Source organism: Heptranchias perlo, chromosome 6, assembly GCF_035084215.1.
Source record: "Heptranchias perlo isolate sHepPer1 chromosome 6, sHepPer1.hap1, whole genome shotgun sequence".
NCBI lineage: Eukaryota > Metazoa > Chordata > Chondrichthyes > Hexanchiformes > Hexanchidae > Heptranchias > Heptranchias perlo.
Window position 1 is genome coordinate 31,666,853 of NC_090330.1, and position 26,325 is coordinate 31,693,177.

Genomic DNA, 26,325 nt, shown 5'->3' on the forward strand with positions numbered 1-26,325 from the left:
CTCTTGGAAATTTCCTCCATGCCATTTCATTCTGCATGGAGGGATTTTCTGTACATGCTGCTCCTGCACACTTCCCACTTCCTCGCCCTTGTCTTCCGCCTGGGCAACTTGCCATTTGGCGGAGGCGGGGCACCCCAATGGTGGGCTCTCTGTGCGGGAATCCTCCCCTGCACTATTGGGGATGTGGGTTGGACAGTGTTGCACAGAGTAGTACTGACAAATAAGCTTTTAAGTCACTTCATGAACTCCCAGGCCGCCTGTGACTTCTGCTGCCTGGATGAGTCCGTGTTTCATGTATACATGGAGTGTGAGAGGTTGCAGCCTTCTTCCACTTTTTGAAAGGGCTGCTCCTCAACTTCTGGCTGCACTTCAGTCCCACGCTCCTGATCTTTGGTGGAGGGGGGGGGCGGGAAAGTCAGAGGACCTCCTCGTAGGTCTGCTCCTGGCCTGGCCAAGGTGGCAATTCAGAGGTCCAGGTTGAATACGGCTCATGCGGGTGGTTGCTTTGGGTGTCTGCCTCTCTTCCACGGTCTTGTCCATGCCTGAGTGGCCCTGGAGAAGGAGCATGTGGTGTCCGCCAGTTCGCTTGAGGCCTTCTGTGACTGGTGAGCACCACAGGGACTGAAGTGTATAGTGGACGCTAGAAATAATATTATTATTTAATTTGCTAAGTTTTCTTTGTCTTTTGTATGATTTGGGTGTTTATTGTTTGTGCCCCTCAGGAACACTTTTGTTAGAATTCTTTTATTTTGGGTTGATGACACTGGGGCAACCCAATGTCTCCTGACGGCTTTATGAAAAAGAAGCACGGGGCCTCTTCTCTGTCTTTTGTGAAAGAAATGCATTATCTAATAATTGATACTCCTATATATTCTGGTTTTCCTATCCATATTGGAAAATCAGAAATCGATTTTTCTTATTTGACTAGTTTCATTGCAAATAGGTGGGAGAAGTTCTGGAACCAATTTTACCAAAATCAACAGTGCATCTGACTACGACTGGTTTCTATACAGAGGAGAGTCTTACAAATTAACTTACAAGATATCTGCATCAAGAAGTAATTAATATCAAGCCAGATAGGTCGATCTGATTCATTTTAACTGTTGTGAACATCTATTCACCACTATTAGATGCATTGCCCACATTGAAATGGTGAAATATGAATAGTAAAATAACAATATGGACAACATTTCTGGTGAATAATATTCCCAAGACAGACTAATACTTTATTTTTAGTTTACACAAGTGACCACTTTCTTGATATGCCAGAATAAGAGTTGCTTTACTTTGAGTGTCAATTCTGCACGCACAACAAAGTAAACACATAAATGCAATGTCAAGACATTATTGCTTCATTATCCATATTCAGTTGGCATCAAAATTGGTGGAAGATGACAACATCTTATTATCTCCATAGAATTGCTTTAAGTGTGAGGTTCTTATACATGATCAAATGTATCACATATGGATTTTGTATGACTATTTAGTTGTAAAACAAAAAATAGAGAACAAACTCTCTGAATGGCAAGGTTCATAAGAAGGACCAATTGCTCATGGTCTATAAAAATGAACCCTTCATTGTTTCCATAGCATGCGAGCTGCTTTATTTTAGCTCTCTTTTTAGTACAAACCGTATAAATTATGTATGAATTCAATGGCAAGACTGTACTAGCTCAATGTAAATTTATGAAGATGGTATCAATGTTGGCGAAAGACAAGAAATAGATGAATTATAGTTTACATAAGTGAGTAGCTATTCAGTTTGTGTCAAAGATTTATCATTTAGTATGTGGTATGCATATGTAATTAAATTAATTACAAACAAATTAAATGGTAAGACGTGTTCACTGTAAAGTATGGGGATAACCTTTCAAGTTGCATGAAGACAGAAGAACAGAAAAGAACAGAAAAACACTAGACTTCCATTACATAAGAGTTTTAATGGGTGTCCTTACACACAGTATAATAAATTATGTACAAAATCAATGGTTAGGATGTGATTAGTTTAGCACAGGTGTCGTAACTTAGATTTCCCATAGGTAAGACTATTAATCACATATCATTTCTACAAGGGAATGTAACTGGTAAAAGTTGTTCAAACTAATAAAATTGTATTTCTACACACAAGTCCAGGTTAATTGCGCCTTTGGTACCTGCAGGAGGCTAGAAACTCAGGGTGCCTGGCCATGAGTTGGTGTTGCCCATTCCCCCAGCCAAAACCAGGTCTCCACCATTTTCCCGGTGAATGTGCTGGTCTCCCACTGGAATTATGGCAGGACACCAGCAGATCCTTCGAGGAATTTCGAGACTATGTTCTTTTGAAATTACATTAATTCTAATGAGGTCAATCATTTAGTGGGAATGTTAATGTTGTTGCAACTAAAGTTATTTGTTATAGCTGGAGGATTACATTCATGCTAAACTCAACTAAACAAAATAAGTTGTTACAATGAATGAATAAAAATTCATAACTTTTTGGTTCACCTCATTTATTCACTCTGCAATTAAATAATTCAATATTCATAGCATTAACAAATCATTTTTGGCTTTGCTTAAAATCACATAATCAGAAATGTTTGCACTAAATTTTAAATGGGTTACATTTATAAATGTTGACTTTTCTCTCTTTAGAATATATTACATTTGAAAATTACAGTATGCATATTTACAAATAATTACAATACAATATTCAAGAATTCATGTATATGCAGTTGCCACAAACTTTATTTGTCTTTTGTTTTTCAAAGTCTCTGCCCTGTCTCGTGACAGTTGTGAAATCGTGTTGATAACTGTTTGTGAGACTCCATTGCGAATCCACTCAGGAGAAAAGCAAAAACAAAAACAGAAAAACCTGCTGCAGTAAATTCCCTGTAGTGCTTTCTTTTCTGTCACAAACAGGTGCAGCCACAGGGGACTGGGTCGAGCGAAAGGCTACACCAATATCTAGCACTAATTGTGTTTTCGGTTAGTGAAAAGGTATTTCACTTCTGCAGATATGCTTTTATTGAAAAATACGTTAAGTAAAAGATTTAGAACAGAGGGCAGGAGAAACTTCTTTACACAGAGAGTTATGAGGGTTGATGGTTGAAGCAGAAACTATGTCAGCATTCAAGATTAGAGTGGATAGGTGGATGAAGGAAAAAGAGTCGAAGGGATATGGGAAAAGGGTGGGTAAATGTGATTAGAATTATTTGCTCACGTGGAAGGTAAATGCTGACACAGACTGGTTGGGCCGAATGAAAAGAAAGAAAGACTTGTATTTATATAGCGCCTTTCACGACCTCAGGATACCCCAAAGCGCTTTACAGTGAATGAAGTATAATTAATGGCCTGCTTCCATCTTGTAGCTTTTAAGTATTTCTATATATTTCATCCAATGAGCTTCTATGGAATAGATAGTTCCTTCAGAAAATTCTGGTAAGCTAATATTCTACTAAGTTCGATATTGCTATTGGTAACAATATAGTATTCAAAGTTACTTTTAAAATCACTCACTTCTCCACCCCCCTCAGCAGAATGACGATGCCTGAAAATTATAATAAACTGGGGAACTGCCATGGAATAGCTCACTGTGAATTGAAAGACTCACCGTGTAATGCTAATTACTGTTAATGTCTAATATATTATCAGGCTACTGATTTGTGATGTCTGAATAATTAATTTAATTATATATAATTTTTATTATGGGAGTGTTTGTCATATTTTCGGGTTCAGATAAAGTGATACATTTTCATGGGAGTTGTAAATCAGCAGTCTTGATTATTATAATATGTTTGTTTAGGTATTTAGTGAATTTTATGTCTTACCTTTTTTAAAATCAGATTGAAGGTAGGTAGAAGATGTGCATATGTCAATATGTATTTTGTACTTTTATGAAAGTTGTCAAAGGAAGTAATAGGAAGGGAGTGTTAAGGAGTTGGAGGAGCAAAAAAATGTTGGCGTATTGGGGAAAAGGGTCATTTGGCATTGGAATGGTAGGAGGGGAGCTTTCCGGGGTTTTGGAGTACTGGAGTGATTGATGTGCATGGAATGTAAAAATGGTGGGATGAGTTATGTAGGTGGAAGGGTGGTCTTAGGGTGTGGAAAAGCTGGGCCGGTATTGGGGCGTAAGATATTGGAGAGAAGCATTGTTGAGTGTAGGAGTAATGAATGTGGATCTTGGTGGTGAGAACAGTGAGAGTGGGGTAATGGGGTGTCATAGACAAAGGCAGTATAGTCACATTTGTATCCATGACCATGTAACTGGATCTAAGCTTTTTTTTTATAGTGCTTGCTGTGCTTCTACAATCTTAGTAAAGGTGCAGGAAATGTTTTAAAGAACTTGGAGTGGTCCCAGTTCATGCAGCAATAAAGGTTTGGTTGTATTGGGTGGGGAGCTGGTCAAAGGCATGTACATTTGAGATGGTAGCAATGAAAAGGGGTAGGAGAAAGGGGCGAAGCAATAGCAAGGGGAGGGAAGCTATTGTGTTCAGGGCAGCCAGAGGTGGTTGGAGAGAATGCGTAGAGCGGAAAATATGGGCACTTGGGATAAAAGGTGGTGGCATGGAGTGGCGAGGGAGAAAGGCACAGCTACTCCAGGTGGATCAGAGTAAGAGAAATGAGGGGAAGGGGAAAAAAGAGAATGTAGGCTGTAAGCCTTCAAATCTCCCAGACATAAATCAGAAAAGAGAGAGTTCCAGATTCCCATTACTCTTTGTGTGAAAAAATGCTTCCTGATTTCACTCCTGGTGTTAAGATTGTTCCCCCTTGTTCTGGATTCCCCCAACAGAGGAAATAGTTTCTCTGTAACAAACCTATCAAATCCCTTTATCATTTTAAACACCTCAATTAGATCACTCCTCAACCGTCTAAACACAAGGTAATACAAGCCAAATTTTTGCAACCTGTCCTCATAATTTAACACTTTAAGCCTTGGTATCTTTCTGATGAATCTGTGCTGTACCTCTGCAAGGCCAATATATCCTGCCCAAAACTGAACACAGTACTCCAAATGGGGCCTGGCCAAAGTTCTGTACAAGTGAAGCATCATTTCTTCCCCTTTACATTCCAGCCCCGTTGAGATAAAGGCCAATATTTAATTAGTCTTTTTGATTTGTTTTTGTACCTGTGCATTAACTTTTAGTGATTTGTGTACCTGGACTCCAAAATTCCTTTGCTCCTCACAGTTCCTAGTCTCTTGCCATTGAGAAAATATTCCGATTTGTTTTTCTTGAATCCAAAGTGGATGACCTCACACTTCCCAACTTTGAATTCCATCTGCCACAGTTTTGTCCACTCACTTAATCTGTCTAAGTCCCTTTGTAACTTCCTGTTCTCATAGACACAACTTACTGTACCTCCTAACTTAGCGCCATTTGCAAACCTGGATATACAACTCTCCGTTCCTTCAGCCAAGTCATTAATATTGTAGTGAAAAGCCAATCACAGTATATTCCTTTTATTTTTACTTTCTGTCTCCTGCCTCCTAATCAATTACCAATCCATGTCACGAGGTTACCTCCAATTCCATGTGCATTTTTTTGGCTAATAATCTCTTGTGCTGAACCTTATCAAATGTGCTGGGGCTCTGCCCCTCTTCTCCTCCAACTTTCTATGACACTTGTGGCCGGACCTAAAGATAATGGGTTTGGTCTTCCCGGTGTTTAGCTGAAGGACACTGCTGCAAATCCAAGACTTAATGTTGGACAAGCAGTGCCAACACAGAGGCAGTGGAAGGGTGATGGTGGTGATGTAGAGCTGGGTGTTGTCAGCGTACATGTGGAGCAGACCCTATGTCTGTAGATGATGTCACCAAGGGAAAACATGTAGATTAGCAAGAGGAGGGGTTCCAAGCATAGATCCTTAGAGGTATTTTAAGATAATGGTGCAGAACAGCAATAGCCGAAGATGCTCTGGCTAGAATCGGATAGGTAAGAGTGGAACCAAGCAAGGACAGTCCCACTGAGCTCGACAATGCATGTTGACAATAGGTGTTCGAGGATGATGATGCGGTCGACCATGTTAAAGGCTGCAGACAGATTGAAGAGGATGAGGAGGGATAATGCATACTGGTCCCAGTCACACAGGATGTCATTTGTGACTTCAGTTAGAGCCATTTTGATGCTGTGGCAGTGGTGGAAAGCTGATTAGAGATTCAAACATAGAGTTACAGGTATGGATTTGGGAGGTGACAACAAGTTCAAGGACTTTGGAGAGGAATTACATGTAATTCACAGCACAGAAACAGGCCACTCAGCCCAACAAGTCCATGCCAGTGTTTATGCTTCACACAAGTCTCCTTCCACCCTACTTCATCTAACCCTATCAGCATAACCTTCTATTCCTTTCTCCGTTATGTTTTTATCTTGCTTTCCCTTAAATGCATAAGAAACATAAGAAATAGAAGCAGGAATAGACCATACGGTCCCTCGAGCCTGCTCCGCCATTCATTAAGATCAAGGTTGATCTTCGACCTCAACTCCACTTTCCCGCCTGATCCCCATATCACTTGATCTATCAATCTCAGTCTTGAATATACTCAACGACTGAGCATCCACAGCCCTCTGGGGTAGAGAATTCCAAAGATTCACGACCCTCTGAGTGAAGAAATTCCTCCTCATCCCAGTCCTAATTGTCCGACCCCTTATCCTGAGACTATGCCCCCTAGTTCTAGACTCTCCAGCCAGGTAAAACATCCTCCCAGCATCTACCCTGCCAAGTCCTCTTAGAATCTTATATGTTTCAATGAGATCGCCTCTCACTCTTCTAAACTCCAGAGAGTATAGACCCATTCTACTCAATCTTTCCTATGCTATAGCATCTATGCTATTCACCTCAACTGCTCCTTGTGGAAGCGAGTTCCGCATTCTAAGGGAGATTGGAGATGGTGCAGTAGTTTGCAAGAACAGAGGAGTTGAGGGTGATGACAGCAGTTTTGAAAGGGAGGGTGACAGTACCTGAGGAAAGGGAGTCATTTACAATGTCAGCTAGCATGGGGGCCAGGAAGGGAAATTAGGTGGTCGGTGATTTCAATGGGAATGAGGTCAAGGGAATAGGAGGTGCATCTCATGGATAAGATGAGTTCAGAGAGGACATGTGGGATATAGAAAAGAAACTATTTCAGTTCCATTTGCAATTCCTCAGATAATGAAGCAGTCTGTGTCCGCATGCAGCAAGACCTGGACAAGACCTGATCGCGCCAGACAAGTGCCAGGCAATGACCATCTCCAACAAGAGGATAAAGATAATGAGGAAGAGGTTGAAGATAATGATAAATATGAACAGATTATACTGGTCACAAGAAGTTTTAATCCTGTGATGAATGTATTAGTCACAGATTCCTTTAATTGTGCGGTGTTAGATAGTGCATGTACTTTAACCGTATGCGGGGTAGATTGGTTAAAATGTTAAAATGTTATCTTGATTCACTAAGCAGTGAGGATCGACACAAGGTTAAGGTTTGGAGATGCCAACACCTTGAGGTCAGTCTAAAGAGTGGTAATTCCATATAAGATCGCTGGAGTAAGCCATTTTATAAGTATGGATGTAGTCTCTAGTGAGATACCTATGTTTTTGGTAAACCTTCCATGAAAAAGGCAAAAATGAAACTTGACGTGGAACACGATGAGGCAATCATTTTTGGGAAATCGGTTGATTAGCAGTTTGCCCAGTCAGGGCATTATTGTATCCTCTTCATAAAACCTGATGTTTCTCATCAGCATGTTAGGCAGGTATTAATGGCATCAGGTGATAAGGATAAGAGAGAAAAAAAAAACAAATTGTCTTAAAGTTATATGGACAGTTTGCCCACCCTATTTGTCAATGTTTAAAGATCCTGCTAAAAGATGCAGGTGTAGTTGATGAGGAATATATGAGGCTCATAGAAGAGATTAGTGAGAACTGTGAAATCTGTAAGAAGTACAGACGAAGGTCCCCATGTCCCAATGTAAGTGTTCCATTAGCACGTGACTTTAACAAGGTAGTTGCCATGGATCTAAAAGTATGGGACAAAGACAGAAATGTTTTCATCTTACATTAGCTTTACGAGATTTAGTATTTCTACACTAATATATAGTAAGGAGAAGGTGGTTATTCTAGATAAAATTATAGAAAAATGGATAGGGACTGGATTTGGGACACCAGCAAAGTTTTTGACTAATAATGGAAGTGAATTCGCTAACACCGAGTTTAGAGATATGTGTGAGAACATGAATATAATTGTCATGAATACAACAGCTGAGAGCCCTTTTAGCAATGGTCTTTGTGAAAGGAATCATGCTATGATTGATAACATGGTGCATAACATTTTGGCTGATTGCAAAGAGTGTAAATTGTCAACTGCCCTAGCATGGGCAGTTCATGCAAAGAGTTCTGTTCAGATGGTTGGAGGATTTAGTCCTTACCAACTAGTCTATGGGTGCAATTCCAAATTATCTTCTGTTCTTTGTGATAATCATCCTGCTCTAGAAGGTATTACAATTAGTGCCATTTTTTTCTGAGCATTTAAATGCCATGCATGCAGGGAGACAGGCTTTTATCAAGGCTGAGGTATCAGAGAAAATTCATAGAGCACTGAGGCATCGTATTACACCATCTGAGACAGAGTTCAATTCAGGAGATTTGATATACTATAAAAGAGAGGGAGATAGGGAATGGAAAGGCCCTGGTGAGGTAATAGGTCGTGATGGTAAGACAGTACCATGGCAATCAAACTGTTAAGATTCATTCCTCATGATTAATTGGAATTACTTATAAAATCTCGGACTCTGAGTAGTTGATAGAAATAAACGAGGCACCTTGTGCCTCAGATGTTCATGATTTTTTTGATGAGGTTCCTGAGGTACAGACTGAGGTAGTTCAAGGGCTGGTCAGTGGTAATGTCAGTGATCAAGAAACACATGACAGAGCTATCACATCCACAGAACAATTACCCAAAGTGGGTACACGGGTGACATACGTTCCAGAGAGGACTAACGAATGGAGGGATGCGACAATTTTGGGACGTGCAGGCAAAGCTACTGGTTGAATGTTCAGGATGGCCATGCAGAGAGATCCATGGACTGGCAAAATGGGGTAAAAGAGTGGAGAGTACGAAAGCGGAGTACAAGCAGAGATAGGGAGTCTGGAAGTGAATCTCATGTGTAGGGTGTTTTGGGGTTGTTCTCACCCTATTGATCGGTACAGATATCTGGTCCCCGGTCTAGCCAAGGAACACTTATACCTCACGGATCGGGGGTTCAGGAAAACGCACCCGGTGATGGATCACGTAGCCGAATAGCACAGAGAACACACAAACTCGGTGTTTGAATTGAATTGGAATGTTGGTTTTATTATTCCGTCAACATGAAGAAAACAACGATAAAAATGGTCCTACACAGTACATTGAGTTACACACACCCATTACAGTACTTTATCCCACTAAACTACGAGGTTGGTCGGGACCCTGGAGACACCTATCTCTTACACACACACACACACACACACACACGTATGGTCAAGGCTCACCAATCCTTTGCACTTGCAGGTCTGGCTGACCGGTTCTCTCACATAGGGTTTGTTGGTTTCGCTGGAAGCTGCTCTCCTTCTTGGAGAGCTCGAGTGAAAAAAAAGAGCGAGCAGGAACTAAGAGGAAGAGAGAGAGAGAGAGAGAGAGCTGGAAAAGAGATAAGAGCTAAGAAGCAAGAGAGCAAGAACCAGAGACAGCAAACAAGAGACCAAAAGCAAGACAGCAAACAAGAGAAAGAGGGGTTTCAAGCTTCCACTTATATACCCCTCTCTTACAATAGTTTTCGTCATTAAATGAGGCACTTCCATGTCTGTTTAAACAATTCTTATAAAGTCCTTAAGAGTCCTTGATGGCTTTTGATGGTCTCTCATCATGTTGCAATTGCTTCTCTCGATGGGCCATTGTTCTTCGAATTCATTCCGATCGTTTTCATCCCACCTCCTAGGTGTCGATTGGTTTTGCATCAGAACCGAGGAATGGCTCCGCCATGTCTGGAGCAGTTGCCTCTCTCAATGGCCTACTGCCTCTCGAATTAGTGCTGATCGTTGACCACCTGCTGTAGGTTTTGCATTAAAACAGAGACATGTCTGAAGCAGTAATTCTCCCACATTCCACTGTGTGTGTTGTTGATTCGTCTGGTGATCTCTCACCTATCCTTCCATCTTAGGATTTTGGTCAATGGCCAAAGTTTTACATACTCAGGGAAAAGGTGGAATTCCCAGAATTCTTACAAATGTCAGAAAACGATCGCGAATTAGAGATAAAAGAGGGAGATCTCACAGTAGTAGTTCCTACAGACAGTGAAGTAGAAGTTGTAGCTTGACTGGGTCAGACAATGAAACAAAGACCACAAAACAGTCACGTAATAGAACTAGGAGCAGAAGTCCTCATGATCGTGAAGTTTTGGTGGCTGCCAATAAACTTGAGGATAAATGAGTAAGAGAGGCAAAACAAGGGGAGTTAGATAGTTGGAAAGAATTTGGAGTTAATAAAGGAAAGTATCCCGTATGCCTTTTTAACCACCTTAACTACCTGTCCTGCTACCTTCAGGGATCTGTGGACATGCACTCCAACGTCCCTTTATTCCTCTACACCTCTCAGTATCCTCCCATTTATTGTGTACTCCCTTGCCTTGTTTGCCCTCCCCAAATGCATTCTCTGTGGAGGTATATAAAATGTGGAAATAAGGGAGTGGTTAAGCAAATTGATGGTTGCAGATATATCATTGCAATTAGAGGGGCAAAGACTAGTTGGCAGTGTGAAAGTGAAGCTGTAAGTGATTTTTTCCAGGGCAAACACTGGAATTGTATAAAATGCTAGTTAGGCTGCAGCTTGAGTACTGTGCACAGTTCTGGTCACCACATTACAGGAAGGATATAATTGCACTGGAGAGGGTACAGAGGAGATTTATGAGGATGTTGCCAGGACTGGAGAATTTTAGCTATGATGACAGATTGGATGGGCTAGGGTTATTTTCCTTGGAACAGAGGAGGCTGAGGGGTGATTTGATTGAGGTGTACAAAATTATGAGGGGCCTAGATAGAGTGGATAGGAAGGCCCTATTTCCCTTAGCGAAGGGGTCAATAAGCAGGGGGCATAGATTTAAAGTGATTAGTAGAAGGATTAGAGTGGAAATGAGGAACATTTTTTTCACCCAGAGGGTGAAAAAACTCACTGCCTGAGGGGGTGGTAGAGGCAGAAACCCTCAACTCATTTAAAAAGTGCCTAGATGTGCATCTGAAGAGCCGTGACCTGCAGGGCTACGGACAAAATGCGGGAAAGTGGGATTAAACTGGGTGCCTCGTTTCTCAGCCGGCGCGGACACAAGGGGCCAAATGGCCTCCTTCTGTGCCGTAAATTTTCTATGATTCTATGACATGAGGTTGGGAGTAGATGGATGTGGGAGGTAAGGAATGTTACATAGATTATATAGACTACAAGAGCTCAGAGATGGTCTTGTTTGTGGAAGTAGAGAGGCCACGGGAGGTGACAAGGTTAAAAGGGTGGCCGTGAACATGGTTTGGAGAGTTTATATGGAGGGAGAGGTTTAGGGGAGACAGAACAGCAGTGAGTTGAGAAACTCAAGGTACAGCTAGAGGAGGGGGAAAAGTGAGGATTTTAAAAGAGAGACGAGAGGGGCGGAACAAGGTGCTCAAAGAAGGAGAAAGATAGTTGAGTTATTTGGTATCATGGGGGATTTTGTGGTGAGAGGTTTGTTCCCGGTGCTGGTGTTAGTTGGAGCAGTTTGTTGAGAAGAAAAAGAAAAAAAAAGAAAAAAAAAGGAGAAAGTACCAGAGCAGTTGGAGTTAAAGAGCAAGGTGTGACTTGGTGATAACGGTCACACTACCACTGCAGTGGTTTGCCAAGACAGGTGGTGGAAAGCATTGCCAGGTAGGGAGGCTTCCGTACGGGGCAAGATGTTGCGACCCCTGTGTCAAGTTTCAGTCAAAGCAATCATCCACAAAAGGGTCGTAGATGGCGAGAGTCTTGTTTGTGAGTGAATGGACATCCTGGAAGGAAATGTAGAGAGGGGCAATGATCATTGATCCATTTGCATAGCCCAAGGGGGTAGTGTTGGGTGGCACAAATGGAATGGGAAGGAGGTCAGTGAGGTTAGCGTCCAATAGGTCCCACAGTAAGGTCCCAGGTTTCACTCTCCCTTTTACCGGCTGCTTCTCTCTCGGCGCTGCTCCCACTCACCGTGTTGCTGCTACTCTCAGCTCTGTAGAAAATATTGATTTTTACATCTAACCCATTCCCCAGTCCCCTCTCTGTCCCCCGCTCAAGCCCCAATCCCTCTGGCCTCCCAGTCTCTCTCTCCCCCTCCTCCATTTTGCAGTCTCCCTCTTCCCCTGAACTCCCATTCCCAGTCTCACTCTCTCACTCAAGCCCCCATTTCCCATTCTCCCTCTCTCCCTGATCCCCATTCCCCAGTCTCCCTCTATCCCTGACACCCAATCCCCTGAACCCCCATCTACAGTAGGGTTGCTAACCCTCCAGGATTATCCTGGAGTCTCCAGGTACTGAAGATTAATCTCAAGACATTGCTGTGAGAACATAAGAACATAAGAAATAGGAGCAGGAATAGGCCATACGGCCCCTAGAGCCTGCTCCACCATTCAATAAGATCCTGGCTGATCTTTGGCCTCAAGTCCACTTTCCCACCTGATTCCCAAATTCCTTGATTCTCTTAGAGTCCAAAAATCTATCGATTTCAGTCTTGAATATACTCAATGACTGAGCATCCACAACCCTCTGGGGTAGAGAATTCCAAAGATTCACAACCCTTTGAGTGAAGAAATTTTTCCTCAGCTCAGTCCTAAATGGCTGACCCCTTATCCTGAGACTATGCCCCGTAGTTCTAGACTTTCCATCCAGGAGAATCAGCCTCTCAGCATCTACCCTGTCAAGCCCTCTCAGAATCTTATATGTTTCAATGAGATCACCTCTCATTCGTCTAAACTCCAGTGAGTATAGGTCCATTCTACTCAATCTCTCCTCATAGGGCAACCCTCTCATCCCAGGAATCAATCTAGTGAACCTCTGTTGAACCGCCTCTAAGACATGTATATCCTTCCTTAGGTAAGGAGACCAAAACTGTACACAGTACTCCAGGTGAGGTCTCACCAAAGGCCTCACCTGTGCCCTGTGCAGCATGACTTCCTTACTTTTGTACTCCAACCCCCTTGCAATAAATGCCAACATGCCATTTGCCTTCCTAATTGTTTGCAGTATCTTTGCATGTTAATTTTCCATGTTTCATGTATAAGGACACCCAAATCCCCCTGAACACCGACATTTAATGATCAATGGTCATCGCCCCTTTCTGCATTTCCTTCCAGAATGTCCATTCACTCACAAGCAAGCCCTTGCCATCTACAACCCTTTTGTGGATGAGCAACCCGGGAGAAAAATCATGGGGGCATTAAATAAATTGTGTTTTTCTCATTTTCTTTGAATACTCTTATTAGTTATAAAAAATATTGGAGATGGGGGGGGGGGGGGGGAGAGGGGAAAGGCCGTTTGACTAATGGTTAAGAATCATCCAATCGGGTAATAAAGAGTCTGCTCGGTTTCCTATTGGCAGGGTGTTGTGAGGATGGACGTGTCCGGAGAAGGTGGGAGGTGATGTGATGAAACCTCCAGGAAAACGTCCAACCAGAGTTGGCAAACCCTAATCCACACAGTCACCCTCTCTCCCGGCCCCTCCAGCCCACATTTTCGCAGTCTGGCTCTCTCCCCCTGAACCTCATCTCCCCCCAGAGGCTTCTCCCAACCCGCCCCCCCCCCCCCCCTTCACCCCTTCACCCCTTCACCCCTTGCCTGACTGTGCTCCTTGTCCTCCTCCCACTCAGCCTTGTGCCCATGGCCTGACTGGGCCGCGCGTCCTCCGTTGCCTGGTTGCGGGACAGGCGGTTCGGTCGCGAGCTGCAATTTCGCGCGCGCCTTGGGTTGCAAACCGCCACGAGCGGAAAGACTCCAACTCCCACAATGCTGCTTTCCAGCGCGCGCAGTAATTGTCAGGCTGGAAGCCCCAGGCGTGCGTGCACATTGCATTGATTGATCTCCGGTCACCTCCTGCGTGCCGGTGCACGAGCTGCCAGAAGATGTTGAACAGACGGGTCCTGACGGTGTTTAAATGTATTCGGGGTTCTCGCTTAAAAACTTACAGAAATGTCTCCACTTCCTGGTCTCCTGTGGGAGCGGCCTTCAATGACAAACCGACGAGGAAAGTGGATTTATTTGGGAAGAACGTGGTGAGTGAAGCAGTCAGTGAAATGGGGTACGAGGCTGGTGCACGTTAAACTGTTAAAGTTCAGAACGCCTCACCTTTTCTTTTATCGGCCAATGCAGCAGCCATTTTGTACACGGCATGATCCCAGAAATTGATACCATCTGGAATGCATTGCCTGAAAAGGTGGTGGAAGCACATTCATTTTTAACCTTCAAAAGGGAGTTGCATAAATACTTAAAAAGCAGAACACCGCAGGGCTATGGAGATAGAGCAGGGAAGTGGGACTAATTGGATAGCTCTTTCAGAGAGCTGGAACAGGCATGATGGGCCGAATTGACTCATTCTGTGCTGTATGATTCTATATGAAAGACCAGCTAATCTGTTTTCTGGTGATTCTGTTTGAGAGGGAAAGCAGAAAATGCTGGCGAAGCTCAGCAAATGAGGCAGCATCTGTGGGGAAAGAAAGAGTGAAGGTGTTGCATCTCCTGCGCTTGTAAGGTAAAGTTGAATATCGTGGAGATATCTGTAATCACGGGTGGATCAGAAACATGAAGGGTAGAATTTGAGTTGGAAACCATGTGGAATGAGTCGGAGCTGGAGACAGTTGCTGAGGAAAGAGATGTGGCTGTGAAAGCGAGTTTAGAAGCAACCTGATCAAAAAGGGAAACAGAAAGCAATGAAGGTGAACAAGGTAAAAGAGACAAATGGCAATGCCGAAGGAGAGACGAGCAGAACTACTTCAAGGTGGGCCGATCCTTAGAAGAGAAGTGGCAGAAACTGTGCAAGCGCAGGAGATGCAACACCTGCCCCTTCACCTCCTCCCTTCCCACCGTCCAGGGTCCCACACACTCCTTCCAGGTGAAACAGCGGTTTACTTGTACTACTTTCAATTTAGTATACTGTATTCACTGCTCACGATGCGGTCTCCTCTACATTGAGGAGACCAAACGCAGACTGGGTGATCGCTTTGATGAATACCTCCGCTCAGTCTGCAAGCGTGACCCTGACCTGCTGGTCGCTTGTCATTTTAATTCCCCCATCTCATTCCCACTCTGATTGCTGTGCCCTCGGTCTCTTACACTGTTCCTGTGAAGCTCGACGTAAGCTCGAGGAACAGCACCTCATCTTTTGTTTAGGCACTTTACAACCTTCCGGACTCAACATTGATTTCAATAACTTCAGATCATAACCACTGCTCCAATTTTTTTGGACAGCAAGTGCTGGTAATGGTTCTACTGTTGCCATTTACAGCCACTCCTGATCAATCTTTTGTTTCTTAACCTGTCCCATTACCACCTTTCTTGCCTTGCACCATCATTCCTTTTGTCATTTAATCACTCCTGCCCTTCACCCTATAACAGACCATCCCTTTTTGTTCTTTCCTCCCCTCCCCTCGCCCACCTTTCCCTGGCTCTGTACTTGTTCAAAAACTTTCTCTTTTAACATCTTCCAGTTCTGACGAAAGGTCTTTGACCTGAAACGTTAACTCTGTTTCTTACTCCACAGATGCTGCCTCATTTGCTGAGCTTCTCCAGCATTTTCTGTTTACATTAGAATAGCAACCTTGATTTAAATTTCTCAGCCTGGTAGTGGCCCCTCTGACTCTCAGTACTGTACTAGAATGTCACCTACAATCTTCTGACTCAAAAGCAAGAATGTTATTAACTGATCCATGCTGGAAAAATAGCCTCACATGCTTGAAGAGGGATTTTTACTGGCTGTGGATACCTCATGCATTAGCCTGTTCCATTCTGTCTAAGTTTGTGTGTGGAGTTAGCAGGGCAAGATGGGGCTTTCTGCAATGAGAACATTCTGCAAACTATGGATTTATAGTTAGATTGTAATTTTTTTCATATTTCAGCAGTTTTGAAATATGTTTATTTTTAATATGGTAAAAGACATGCTCAGCGTGTTTATTTACGTACAATCTAGGCTGGTACTTCAGTGCCTTATTGAGGGAGTGCTGCACTGTTGGAGGTGCTGTCTTTCGAATTAGATGATAAACCAAATCTGCCCTCTCAGGTGGACGTTAAAGATCCCACAGCACTATTTGACGAAGAGCAGGGGCGTTCTCCCGGTGTCCTGGCCAACGTTTATTACTCAATCAACATCTAAAACAGGCGATCTGGTCGTTTATTTCATTGCTCTTTGAGGACCTTGCTCTGTGCAAATTCGCTGCCACGCTTATGACAGTGACTACATTTCAAAAGTGCTTCATTGGTTGTAAAGTGCTTTGGAAACGACCTGAGGTTATGAAAGGGAGTATAAAAATGGAAGCTTTTTTTTCTTTGTTCCCTAATCCCACTTTCCAGCAATCGGTCCGCAGCCTTGTAGGTTATGGCACTTCAGGCGCATATCCCGGTACTTTTTGAATGTGATGATGGTTGCTGCCTCTTCCATTGATAACATTGAGTTAAAAGATTGTAAAGTAAAATCCTATTCCAGGACCTAAGCATATAATCTAGGGTGACACTCCAGTAGTGGTATTGGAGGAGTGCTGCATTGTCAGAAGTGTTGCTTTTCAGATAAGATGTTAAATTAAGGTCTGGCCTGCCTGATCCTGATCATGTAATTTGGGTGGACACTAAAGATCCCATGGCATTATTTGAAAAAAAAATTTGGGAATGCTGGCTCAACCAGCACTGTCAAAAACAGCTTAGCTCATCATTCATCCAGTTGCTGTTTTGTAGGATCTTACTGTGTCCAAATTGGCTGCTGTGTTTGCCTACTTAAGTTACTCTATTTGATTGTTTATGAAGTGCTTTTAGAACATTTCTGAACGATGTGATAAGGTGTTACATAAATTCAAGTATTTTTTATAACTGGAACTTTCAGGGTTGCACCCACTGAGTGTCAGTTTTCTAACTTTCTGATGGAGAGGTGCAGAATCCCATGGAAATTTGTCCTCAATATTATACAATGAGAATTTAGTCCAAATGTCCTACAGTCTGTCTGCTTTTATCTTCTAATCCACCAGTAATGCTGTAATGTATAATGGACTATATTTTAGGAGCTCGTGCAAACCTGTTCTTCTTCGGATGAGCCACTATTGTAGTTGTTTCAGAGCTCTACAGTGCGTTGCTGCAAGCTATGTGAGACAAATTTAATTTTGCAAGATTATGATCTGAAGTTTCATACCTTTTCGTTAAGGGCCTTTTTGGTGTGCCTGAGCTGAGCTCCCCAGCAGGATTTCAGGTGGCTCAAGAAAATGCATTGAAAGAAACTGAAGAGTTAGTGGAGCAAGCCTATATCACACCACCTGGTCCTCAGATTGTTCACATCTTTGACAAACTTTCAGACTGTCTTTGTAGAGTTGCTGATTTGGTAAGTAGTGATAACTTTTTATTACCAATATGTTTTATATGACTTTCAACTTGCGCAATCACTTGTTTTATAGTTTTAAATTAGTTTGTCTTACTTTTGATCAAAAAAGTGTGAATTAAATCTTGAGATTGCAATCAACAAAGTGAAAATAGATTTGCAGGAGAAAAGCTACACAATAGCAAACTTTACATTCAGGAAGAGCCATTTTTATTTTAGTAAATTGTTTATTCTGAAATCTGGAAATATTAGCAGTTAAGCTAGTAAAACTGAAGGAGGCATTGCAGTCAAGCATGTACTTAACCTGCTTTGTAAAGTTGTGCAATCTCCTACAAAGCCATTTTGTTTTCTTAATTGAAAAGCTGACCATATAGTCAATTCAGTAGAATATAGAATGGCAGTTGTAATTAGTGAAGACTGCAATCTACAGTTGCCTTGCATTATCTTGGAACTTTGCAGATGCTGGTCAGTCCATAGAATTGGATGCTGCTTAGTGCACAGTTTTGCAATTTTTAATGCATCACATTAACTTGTTCTAGAAATGGTGATCATCGGAGCAGCTGTGCATCCTTTTTACTCTGTCCCAACACTTTTGGTGTTCCAGTGTCCTGTGCTGTTGTACCATCACTGGACAAAGTTCTCTTCCTTTTACTGAGTCAATTTGAGTCTGCAGCTACACAATATGTACACTTATAAATTATTTGAAACATATATACAAAGACATCTTGTACCCTTGTTACACTATATTACACTGGATGCTGTCTTGGATAAACAGCTGTTGGTGGTTAGCAAATTTGATGTACGTCACCACCAGTAGCTCTACAGAGTAGGATGGTGTAGTACAGGTATCACTTTGTGCATTTACTTCTATATTCCCTAACTTGTTTAAAACACTTTACATCTGCGCTGAAAACCACATAATCTACACAGAGAAATTTGTGTTTTTTAAAAGATGATTGCTTTCCTCAAAATAACGATGGTCATCACTTGTTGTTTGGAATTATGTTTTGCATTTAATCTTAAAACTATTTGGAATAGGGATCTTGTCAGGAATTGGGGCAAGGAAACTTGTGTTTGTCCTGTAAATGCCTGAGTAAAGTTTTGTTTGATCTTCATTAACTTTTAATGTTTAGACTTCACTTAGTATTATAATTTTCATTAATTTTGTTGCCTTGTTAATGAATGCTTTTTGGATGATCTATTTTCCTGTAGCCATTTCATGCTGATTTCTTCTGCATGTGACTTCCCAATTAAAATCAGAATTATGACCTGAATTCGGACTTACAAGTATTTTGGTAGGTTTCATGGGAAGTATGTAGTTTGTATGTACCTGAAAAGGTCTGGCCATTCATTGTTGAGTTTTATTGTATGTTATTTTTGGAAATTACTATCTACGTATCTATGGTCTCTTGTATATATGCTTTCTGTGACTGTCTGAGAACAGGTGGCTTGTTGGGATAATGGTGTGGATTAATATATTTTTCTGCTACAGGTTGTATACACGAGAAATTTAATTTTACAAGTTAATTAGAACTACAAAATCATGGGCCTGATTTCTTTGTTAACATTGGACTGTGAAATTAAGGATTGTGTATTTCTAGAAAATTAAATGTTTGTGACTAATGGAAAAATAACATGATCTTGTCACTCATTACCATATTTTTCATACTAGGCAGATTTTGTTAAGGTAGCGCACCCAGACCCTGCATTCCGAGAGGCTGCGGAGATCACCTGCATGACCATTGGCACAGTGGTGGAAAAGTATGTTTTCAGAATTGACAGTGCAAGAATTGTTTGTGCAAACTAAGGGCTACTTCTATGTAATGGTAGAAAATTCAAAAGGAAAACAAAGCCATTGCTCTCCTCCTTCTGAAGGCAGCAACTAAAGCTGGAGTATATTTGAGGTGTGGTTTTGTATCTAATATTGGTCCTTCAATCAAGTGGCTGTTATGGCAGGGAATATTGGGTTATTCAACTATGGGGGCATTCACAAGTTAATGCAGCTCTGCCCTTGCCTGTTATCTAAATATGCATTTCCAGCAGGGGTCACTGGAACCTTCTGGTCTGTGACTCAATTCTATACACTGATCTGCTGTGCCATTGGGGAAAGCCCCATTAATTTTTGAGTGTTTACTCTAGACCAGAGGTTCCTAAACTTCCTTTTTGCGGAGCCTTGCTTTGAGGATTCATGTCCCATTTATGCCCCAACTCTTTTTTTTTTTTCCCCCCCCACTTTTTTCTAAGAAACAGTATTTTGTAGTCCCCAAGACGATTGCAGAGTTTAATCCTATTGGCTTCAAAAGCTGGGGAAAAATGTGAGAGAAGTTCAAATTGCTCACCCTGCTTTTAGTCACGTGGGGATTATGTGCCTCAAATAGCAAACTGCTTAACTGTTCTCTGCTTTCATGTAGCAATCAGATACTACAGAAATGTCAAACTTCAATGAAGGCATTAAAAGACACGAGACAGTTCAATGGATAAATTTAATCATGGTATTGTGAAATATGTAATGTTTTAATTTTTTTATTCCCTTATTTTGGACATTAGAAATTTGTTATGGGAGAAAAAATACAAGTGGAGAAAATTCAGCAAGCTCTTTGAGCAATTTCTGGGAACCAAGTGCTATATTGCGTAATCACAGGGTGATATACTTTCACGATCAAAGAGTAGCTGTTGTGTGTCACAGGTTGTAACAGGAAAGTGACATCATTGGCATTGAAAATACCTATCACAGTGCCACCTACAGGAGTAACAGGTACTGCAGGTACTTATGAGTTCAAGGAAATGTGTGCCCCACACACCAAATTTAATATGTAATGGGCAATCTAAATAATTTTGTGGCTATTCCAATCCTATTCTTCCCCACTAACATTCTCAGCACTTGAATATCTCCATTATCTATTGTGTTTGCTACTAAAACTCTTTAAAAACACACACACGGGATATGTTGCTATTTTAGATTTTGAGCACAAGATGCACCCATACTTTTACTGGGGGCAGCATCTACTGTACCAGCTTAGCTCAGCTCCGCTGGGCAGTCTTACTGCTGCTTGCTTATTGTAAGCTGCTCATACAGCGGACAAACAAGGTGTCACCTTTACATTATTTTTAAACTTTGATAGGTTTGATTTCTGCCATGTATGTTGGTGCGAATGGTGTTTGTATAATTTTTTTATAGAAATGGATTAATCTTTGTGCTATTTTAAAGTATTTTATGGGGTTATTTTACATAATTTTGGCACCATCTTTGATGGAGGAGAAAATATATCAAATGGGCAAATTGGGATTCACCACACATGACTCCTCTTGTTAGAAAACATGGAGGCCAATATGGCAGGAGAGCAGCTTGATGACAGAAAAATTGTTACCAGGGAACAGTGCTTAGAGACTTCTGAGCAGCAGCAGCCTGTGTCCAAACCTGCTGTATAGTTCATATTCCAGGAGCAATTGAGGTAATAGCCTAAATTTTAGCCTGGAAGAATGTGGGGGGGGGGGGGGCAGTAAAAATGTTAAATCTAAAACCCAACCCCAACCCGCCCACTTCCGGTTTTAACGGAGGTGGGACGAGGGACGGGCGACAACCTGCTCTCAGGAGTTGGGTCGGTCTCCGAGCTTACAAGGAAGCTCTGGGCTCCATTTTTTTACAGCATTTTTATTTTTAACCACTGGGGGTCGGGATTCCCGGACCTTCTATTTCACGCCATGTGAAAGTAGGCGAGGAGGCCCGAGACAGCAGGTAAGTACCTTTTATCACACTGCTCATGGGCCCGGAGGAGCAGGAATGCTTCCCCCAGGCCCAACAAGCCTACCTGCAGCGACCACCCCACCACCCCCTCCCCATAGCTTCAGACCCCCGATGACTCTGGACATCACCTCCCAATGACCCCCGATCACCTCTTCCCCCAACCCCAATCTAAGATTTACCTTCTCGCGTCCATTTCCTTCCTCTTCTCCTGTCCAACTGATGGCTGGTCTGTCAATCCGGCTGGCCTGTTGGGTGAGAAACCGACAAAAAAAAAGAAAAGATGTCCCTACGTCAAAATTGTAAGGACGCTAGGGAAACCCGAGCTTCTGGGTTTCCTGTCAAGAATTCCCTCTCTCCTGGCTCCATGTTAGAATTTAGTCCAATGGGTCTGTTACTTGATGAAAGAGGTGGGCTGCTGACCCACCAGTGAGAGAAAATTTCAGGTGGAGGTTCTCCCAGGTGCTGACCATGACAGTGAGCAGTGTGGTGGAGAGTATCACTTTTGAGCCTGTCGCCAAAATTGTCCTCTGTGTGCAACACAATGGAATCTTCATGGAGGACTTGGGATTGATCCTGGAGGAGCAGCAGCAACAACTGGTCAAGCAGAGATGGAAGCAATAGGGACTGATGGAAGTGAGCAAAACTGAAATGGATCAAATGTTTGACAGCCTGCTGTCAATACATTCAGTTTATGCAGCAAATGGGGCTGAAATATAGCAAGTCACTGCTCACTGAAGCAATAGGGGCTGTTTAAAGTTAGCCTATTGGGAGAGTGAAGAACGAGAAGCTGTTTGTTGAAGTGATACCCCGTTTAGTGGGCTAGGGGAAGAGAGGAGGATAGCCCCTGTTGCCCGGGGGTGAAGAGAGAAGATCTCTGCCTGTACTGAGTGGAAAGGGTGATTGGTGTTGGGTCTTAACTGGCCCACATGATAAAACAATGTATCCTATGACTCACTGTGAGCAATAGCATAGGAGAAGCATTAATACTGAAATTTTGCCTTTTTTAACACATTTCACAATATAACATTCCACAGTGTGATAAAGTTATTTTTCCCATCTTCCTAGATTGAACACTAATATTCAACTTTGTAAGAGTTTGAAAAACTTATTGAATAATAAAGAAGCCATGGATTCCCTGGATACAGATACAAGGTATTTTTTAGGTTCTGTTCCACCCTCAATCTCGAGAAAATCAAGAATCATGTGTCCAAAGGTAAGTGTCAGGGCCCAAGACCAAAGTGTTCTGAAAGGTCTATGTTGTGGAAACAGACTACAGCTTGATAGTAGATAGTCTTTGTCTCTTTCTTTGGGTTATTTCACTAGATACTCTCGCGTTCAGTGTTACTGGGCACTCCTATAAGTGGACCTTACATCCCCTATGATCTAAAGTATACCTTTTCTTGCCCAATATCTAAGTGAGTGTTAGAAAATCCCAGGGATCATAACAGAGAAATCTTATTCTGTGCACTAGCTACTGGAATGTATCACATGCCTCTCCCTTTGAATAGTGGACTAGAGAACCCGTCTTACTGATTCAAGGCATAGGCTTTGAACCAATAAGTGGCCTTATTTGCATGAGATTGATGAATGAACAATTAACACAGTGAGATTTTTATTTCCCTGCACTTCTCGATACATAGAACAACAATGATGCAACTTGCTTTCTCTCTAATCTTGGACTTTTAAACAAGCCTAGCCTATCGTCCTCTGGCAAATTACAATTAATTTTAGAGACTCGGCCTTACAGCTGGTGACTAAGTATCAAACAATCTGAAATTGATTGGGACAATTAATGGCCTGCGATTAGACATTATTCAAGCAAAATGTTATTTTATGGATTAACATACACTGCAAAATCCTCCTGAATAATTTATCAGCTTGAAAGACAATTTACAGAATGTTACAAGAAAATTGTCCAGATGCTGTTTGTATTTTAATCTGTTACAACGCACTAATAACGGTGAATTGAATCAAAATAGTATTTTGAACTCCATAATGAAAATGTTACTGGAGGGTCTAACCGGCTTCATTTCATTAGAAGTGTCCATTCTAATTTTGAGCAAGATCGGATTTAATGCCTTGATACTAGTGTATTTTAAAGTTAAGTTTGTTCAAATGTTTCATTTGGCCCATTCTTGCATAGAATGGCCCACCATTAGCTGCCGCACAAATATATAGATAACACGGTGAGGATTTCACCATGCTCCAACTACCGCGAACTCTGAGGAAGCGCCGTCTGCTTCCTCGCTGCTCAATTCTTTGCAATTTCAGTTTCTTTTCTAATTTTTCTTTAATTATCTGCGTGCTGACGAAAAAACTATTTTGTGTTTTTTTTCTAAATGAATGAGCAATTGAATATCACTTGATTGATGGTGAGTCCACCAGTGCCATTCTGTAATGGTCTAACCGGCAAGCAGTGACTAATGGTAGCGTTAATGCAGCAAACTCGCAATTATCATTGATATTGGTGTTGCGGAGCTATTATTTATTTTCAACTGTTTCGATGAGCGTATTGGTAGAGCGGCAAAGAAGTCCCAGGAAATTATAGCATGGTGTAAGTCACTCGTGCTATAATTTCCTGGAACTTCATGCAGTTTGCCATTACTATAGTGCAAGTTTTCAAGAAAATACGGGCCAATACCTCTGCCCACCAAGCTGTCAATAACGGAGGGCTCCGGGCAATGAAGAGCCCTACACTCCTTTCAAAAGTCTCGAACAGCTGTCAGTCACTACCTCAGTTTGAGGCCAACCTTCTTAACTATGATCAGGGGACTAGTTAACATCTCCCACAGATCTCTGTTCGCAATATGTCTGTAACTGTACACTTTTTAGTATAGTTTTGAATTTAATGTGTAAAAGTAATTTCTTTAATAAAAATTAAAATGTTAAATTTTGACATTGAAAAACAATGCCACGATATTCAGTTTTTTTTTTAAACTGTCATTTGAGAATTGAGCTGCATCAAGGTTGTGTGTTTTTTCATGTTGCAGGAGAGTGGCGGAGCTATTTATGTTTGACTTTGAGATCAGTGGAATTCATCTGGATAAGGAAAAGGTAACAGTTAAAACCTATATCTGTCCTTCATCCCATATACTGCAGCATTGCAGCGCAACATATGAAAATAATAAGTAAAGAAAGAACTTGCATTTATATAGCACCTTTTCCAAACTCAGGAAATTCCAAAGCGCTTTTCAGTCATTGAAGTACTTTTTGAAGTGTAGTCACTGTTGTAATGTAGGGAAATGTGGCAGTCAATTTGTGCACAGTAAGTCCCACAAACAATAAGATAATGACCAGATAATCTGTTGCTTTAGTGATGTTAGTTGAAGGATAAATATTGGCCTGGACACCGGGAGAACTCCCCTGTTCTTCTTCGAATAGTGCCATGGGATCTTTTAAGTCCACCCCAGAGAGCAGACTGGACCCTTGTTTAACGTCTCACCTGAAAGATGGCATCTCCGACAGTGCAGCACTCCCTCAGTACTTCACTGAAGGATCAGCCTGGATTATGTGCTCAAGTCTCTGGAGTGGGACTTGAACCCATGACCATTTGGCTGCGAGGTGAGAGTGCTACCACTGAGCCAAGGCTGACATCTGATTTATAATGTACTATTACAAATAATGAAGTGTGTGGTTTGTTTTTTGTAAGTTAGCTTTAAATCCAACATTTCTAGAAGTGCCCAACAAATGCCTTGCAGTTCTAATGCATGGAAGAGAGTTTAACAAGGGCATTAAACATAATGACTACTTCTTGAATTCTGTTAAAATAGTATTTAAAGTTAATGTGGATTATCAGCTCTAGGTTTCTCTGGATTATTACTCCAGGTTTCTGCAGGAGAATATATGTAAACTGAAATCTTGGAGGGTTATATTTTCTGCTTAATGACTTGGATAAATCCTTTACCCTTTTAAACAGATTTGAAAAGCTAGAGTCAGTAATATGTCTGATTCACTTCATTTATTATTGACAAAGCATTAACCCCAAACACCCATACAGAGCAGCACACACTGACCGTACGTCTAAAAGCTCACGTGAGTGGATTTAATGAGAAACCATGAAGGTGGCTTCTCCAAACCTGTTCACACGACCGAGTCTTGAAGGCAGCAAAGGTCTTTTTCTAATTAAGTTTAAAAATACTGCATCGCTCTTATACCATGTGCTTTTATGGTCTACTTCCTGCTGGATGCAACACCATCTGATGTTTTATGACCATCCAGTTGTTCGAACCGATTACCAAACAGATGAGGCCCCATGCCTTTTCACACCATACCGTTACTTCCTATCATTGCTTTTCCTGAGCCATAGCTTTGTTGTAAACAGCTTTTGATGCATGCTCTTATAGCAACATATTGTCTTTTATATCGCAACAATCTCCTTCTCTTACACTACCCTCTGCTGTGATGAGCCTGTGTTTTAAAAGCCTAACAACCCTTTAAGTTCAATATTATCCAACTAGCTTATTTATTTAATAATTTAGATGTGCCTATCCATACAGTACAATGTCTTCAGCCCTGAAACTCATTCTCTCCAATGTTATCAGCATCGTTGAGGGGAAAGACGAGATTTTCGAGAATACAATTTAAACCAATTCTGTCGACATAACTATCCTGTCTTTGTTCGCAATAAAAGTAATGTAAAAACATTTCTTTATTCTGACAATGACAAAGCTACAATGTTTATAGGTTAGGCTACTAGGTAGTGATGGATTTATTTTCCTTATTATTTTCTCACTTTGTTTGAAGGAGAGCTGTTAACTTTACCTTTCTACTTTTTTGAGGGTGCTTGCCAGTTTTGTTTCTTTCCATGGTACCACACTTTGTTATCAAGGTGAAGATTAATTGCATTTATACAGCAGTCTTTGTATGAGTGCCTCAGAAGACTTTGCAAGGGAGAGCGCTGGACATCATGCAGAAATATAGAGGATACTAAAGGCAAAGTTCAAGAGAGGTTTTTGAAGAAAGAAAGACAGACATGCTTGCATTTATGTAGTACCTTACCACATTGCTGAGTACTTCACAAAATAAATTATGTTTTTGGAC

General features: G+C 41.6%; 1 protein-coding gene across 1 annotated transcript in view; it reads left to right on the top strand.

Moving 5' to 3' along the window:
- Window positions 1–13,851: 13,851 nt before the first annotated feature.
- Window positions 13,852–26,325, top strand: part of LOC137322874 (mitochondrial intermediate peptidase-like) — a 139,107-nt gene continuing 126,633 nt past the window's right edge. Inside the window, exons 1-5 of the mRNA XM_067986050.1 lie at window positions 13,852–14,241; window positions 17,370–17,543; window positions 19,213–19,301; window positions 22,351–22,437; window positions 24,276–24,339. Of these exons, the coding sequence (XP_067842151.1) occupies window positions 14,092–14,241; window positions 17,370–17,543; window positions 19,213–19,301; window positions 22,351–22,437; window positions 24,276–24,339 (564 nt within the window). The 5' untranslated portion in view covers window positions 13,852–14,091. The remainder of the gene's footprint in view (window positions 14,242–17,369; window positions 17,544–19,212; window positions 19,302–22,350; window positions 22,438–24,275; window positions 24,340–26,325) is intronic.